Genomic DNA, 3757 nt, shown 5'->3' on the forward strand with positions numbered 1-3757 from the left:
CAATGGCCTAAATGTGGATTTTACCAGTTTCAAAATCTCTCCACCTCTGGCCTCATCCCATGACCAACCCTCCCTCTCATCCCCACCTCCTTGACCTGACTCGACTTGTCCAACTTCTCTCCCACCTATCCGCTCCTCCCACCTCACTGACTAATCCCCACCACTGGCTACCTGCACTCACCTATCACCATCTCACCTACCTTCCCCAGCCCCACCCCTCCTCTCTATTTATTTCCGAGCTCCCTTCCCCCTCCCCCATTTCTGAAAAAGAGTCCCAACCCAAAACGTCAATTTTCCTGCTCCTCTGATGCTGCCCGGCCTGCTGTGTTCCTCCAGCTCCATACTATAATCCAACAGGTTTATTTGAAATCACAAGCTTTTGTAATGCTGCTCCTTCATCAGTAAAGTGAAGAGAAGCAAACAGACAAAATTTATAGGCAGAGAGATCAAAAGATCATACAAATGGGGTGAGTGGAATGTCAACAGACTGAATAGCAAGTGAAGGAATGACCTAATATCTCTCTGCCTCAGTTGGATCATTACAATAAAATAAAAATGGTGTAGACAAACCAAATGGCTGGAACATGATAGGTATAACAGTCACATGCTAATGGTCTAACCAAAATAACAAGTATTTGAAAACTACAAACTAATTAAGGAAAAGCAATCATTAAGTTATCATGGTAATGGTATCAAAACAAGGACAGCTTCTCTTCACTTCATTTGATGAGGAGCAGTGCTCCAAAAGCTTGAGATTTCAAATAAACCTGTTGGACTATAACTTGGTGCCATGTGACTTCTGACCTTGCTACAGTTCAGACAGACCTGGTATGCTCATAAACAGATGTACAGCAAGCAATTAGAAAATGGTACATTAGTCTTTATCTTGCAATTCAATCCCCTGCAATAAATTCTTGCTACAATTGTGTGAAGCTTTGGTAAGCCTGCATCAGAAGCACCATATGCAGTTTTGATCTTTGCATCAATACAAAATATGGACCTACCATCAATGCAACACAGCAAAGGTTCACTAGATTTGTTCCACAAATTAGAGTGTTGCTCCATGAGGACAGGCTGGCGAACTTGGACCTATTACTTGGTAAGATAGCTGAAGGTGGTCACCCCTAATTATGGGGTTTAAAGCACACAGGATCAGCCTCAAAAGTGTTGCACATCTTTGAAAATCATTATTTGAGGATTATGAACATGAATGCTCCTTTGTTAAATATATTTAAGGCTAAGATGAACAGGTTTTTGGTCTCAAGGAATTGAAGGATTTGGGGAATAGGCAAAAAATGAAGTTGAGACAGAAGATCAGCCATTATTATGTTGAACACCACTGCAGACTAGAGGCCCACACGGTCTATTTCATGTTCTTAAAAATGAAATCGCACATTTAAACATCTTCTCAAAATAACACACGTATTGTTTTATGTATGAATACAAGAAGCATGTTCTAAAGTAATGCCCCTTCCCATCTATTTGAATTATTTTAATGTAGCCCACAGACAGGATGATCTATTGGCAAGATGAATGTGTTCTCACAATGCAATTTTTCAGACAGATGGAAATGAAATAGTCACTAATTCAATGCAAATAATTGCACTTAAAAGTCATAGAATACAAAGACGGCATTAGCAAATACCTTTGGGAGTAAAAAGGGTGAAGCTGGCCAGTACCAACAATGTCTGAACAAGATGAACAATTACCTTGAATTTACAAACTAAAATTTATCTCACATGCTTTCCTTAACGATCCTTGGATACAAGGGGAAGTAGTTATTCTTGATTTCTGATCAAACGTTAGGTCAAACTGGCTGGTGCTGAACATTCCCAGTATAAAAAAAAAGGAACATCCCAAATCTTGTTGCACTGAATGGTGCCCATCCCTTCCCTAAACATTTTGGACTAGCCATTACAATTAGCCAGTCTAATTAGCCAGCGTACAAAGCAAAATGCTGGAATCCTATCTCTGCAATTCATTTATAAATGTTCCAAAGGTTTACAAATTGCAGTCGTCTTAAAAGCTAGAAACAAAAATGGTTTCCTAAAGCACTAAGAGGCCCATTTATTTTGTGATACCCCAAATCATTGTATGTTGATACAAACTTGCTTTCAGGAAAAGTAACAATTCTTTATTACACAATGTTTACTTTATTCATATTTGCCAAGAAAACCCCAGTGGACCGTTGCTACATTAAAACTCATTAAAACATTTGCATTTAGTCATACCATGTCCCAAACACTATCTAAATAAGGGGACAAAAGCTATAAACAGAAAACTTCCTTCATCCCATTTTCTGTAGAATGCTTTTGCCAGCTGGGTATAAACAATTAAAAAAATCATTAAAAAGAGTAAGTTCAGTGCTGTTCTATTTATAAATTTACAAAAAAATGTTGCTACCAAAATGTTTTAATACCCCAATTTCCCTGCTGCACATATTAACTTAATTCAATCACAAATGCAAGCTGCCCCAAAGTTACTGTAGTTTCTTCAACTACACAAAATATTTTTCACTGGTTTTATCTGTAATCTTCAGAAAAGCATTTTCCATAGGTTCAAAAAAACCTATGATTCACATTGGTTTCGGATTTACACTTTTTTTAAGCTCTAGACCTTGTAATGTTCTAAAAAAACTCAACAGTATAAAAAAAGCCCTGAACTGATGTCGTGTGTACAAAAAGAAATTAACAAAATATCTAAAATACAAATTACTGAAATACAAAAATAGTTTGAATTTCTAGATATTAAGTTCAACATAGGCAGCAATGAGTTTTTGAAGATGTCATCTTGCAGGATGATCACATTACTGCACAGCTTCTGTCAGCTGCTCTTGGATCTCCCTGAAAAAGAAACCCACTATATAAGCTTCATGTTTTAAAGGAACAATTGCTCACTGTCAATAAAATTAACAGCAAGTTCATTACCTTCAAATTGTAGTTTTATTCAGTTTATTTTTAAACTAGAACTTTTTTTATAGCCTCAAACAGCAATACAATGCTTTGCATTAATATAGTCCTTTCACAATTCTTCATGAAAGCATAACCTGAGCAGTATTAATATCTCCTTAGTTTCCAGAACCAATAGCTTGATCAGGTAGTGAGTTTAGATAAAATCTCCTGGCATGGAGGATTGTCTTATCAGCAAAGGTTAAACAGGTTGGGATCTCCATTGAAGTGTACAGGATTGATAAAGGCACAAGATATGGTAAATGCTGAGACGATGGCTACCCTCAACGTAGAGTCTAAGACCACAGGGCTCATAATTTTTCGGTGCCAATTTAACACTGAGATGAGATGAGAAGGGATTCCTTCTCTCAGAGGGTTGAGTTTCTTTGGAACTCCTTGCCTCAGAGCACTGTGGGGGCAGAGTCCTTGTTAATCCTTAAGACTGAAACAGATAGATTCTTGATTAGTAGGGGAAGCAAGGGTTATGGGGAGAAAAGGTAGGAAAGCAGATGCAAGGAATGTTAGATACATCACGATCCTGTTGAATGGCAGAGCATACTTGAGGACCCATACTGCCTGGTCATATTCCTATTTCTTACTGTCTTATAATTACGCCAGAAATTATGGTTTACAGTTAGGTTAGATAGAGTAAGAACAGATAAATGGTTTAAATCTGTGCTGTCTGGTTATAAATGATTGGCAAGAGAGTCAGAGGTAACAAAGGGAAAAAAAGGAGGGTGCATTCCAAACTTCAAATCCAAGACATGATGTAACATGATGTAACATGATGTAACATGATGTAACATGAT

General features: G+C 37.6%; 1 protein-coding gene across 1 annotated transcript in view; it reads right to left on the minus strand.

Moving 5' to 3' along the window:
* Positions 1–2112: 2112 nt before the first annotated feature.
* Positions 2113–3757, minus strand: part of LOC109927362 (lamin-B1-like) — a gene marked incomplete at its 5' end in the record, with an annotated part of 17320 nt that continues 15675 nt past the window's right edge. The window contains one exon of the mRNA XM_048621440.1: positions 2113–2843. Within this exon, the coding sequence (XP_048477397.1) occupies positions 2802–2843 (42 nt within the window). The remainder of the gene's footprint in view (positions 2844–3757) is intronic.

This window comes from Rhincodon typus, unplaced genomic scaffold (assembly GCF_021869965.1).
Source record: "Rhincodon typus isolate 14 unplaced genomic scaffold, sRhiTyp1.1 hic_rhity00000666, whole genome shotgun sequence".
NCBI classification, from domain to species: domain Eukaryota; kingdom Metazoa; phylum Chordata; class Chondrichthyes; order Orectolobiformes; family Rhincodontidae; genus Rhincodon; species Rhincodon typus.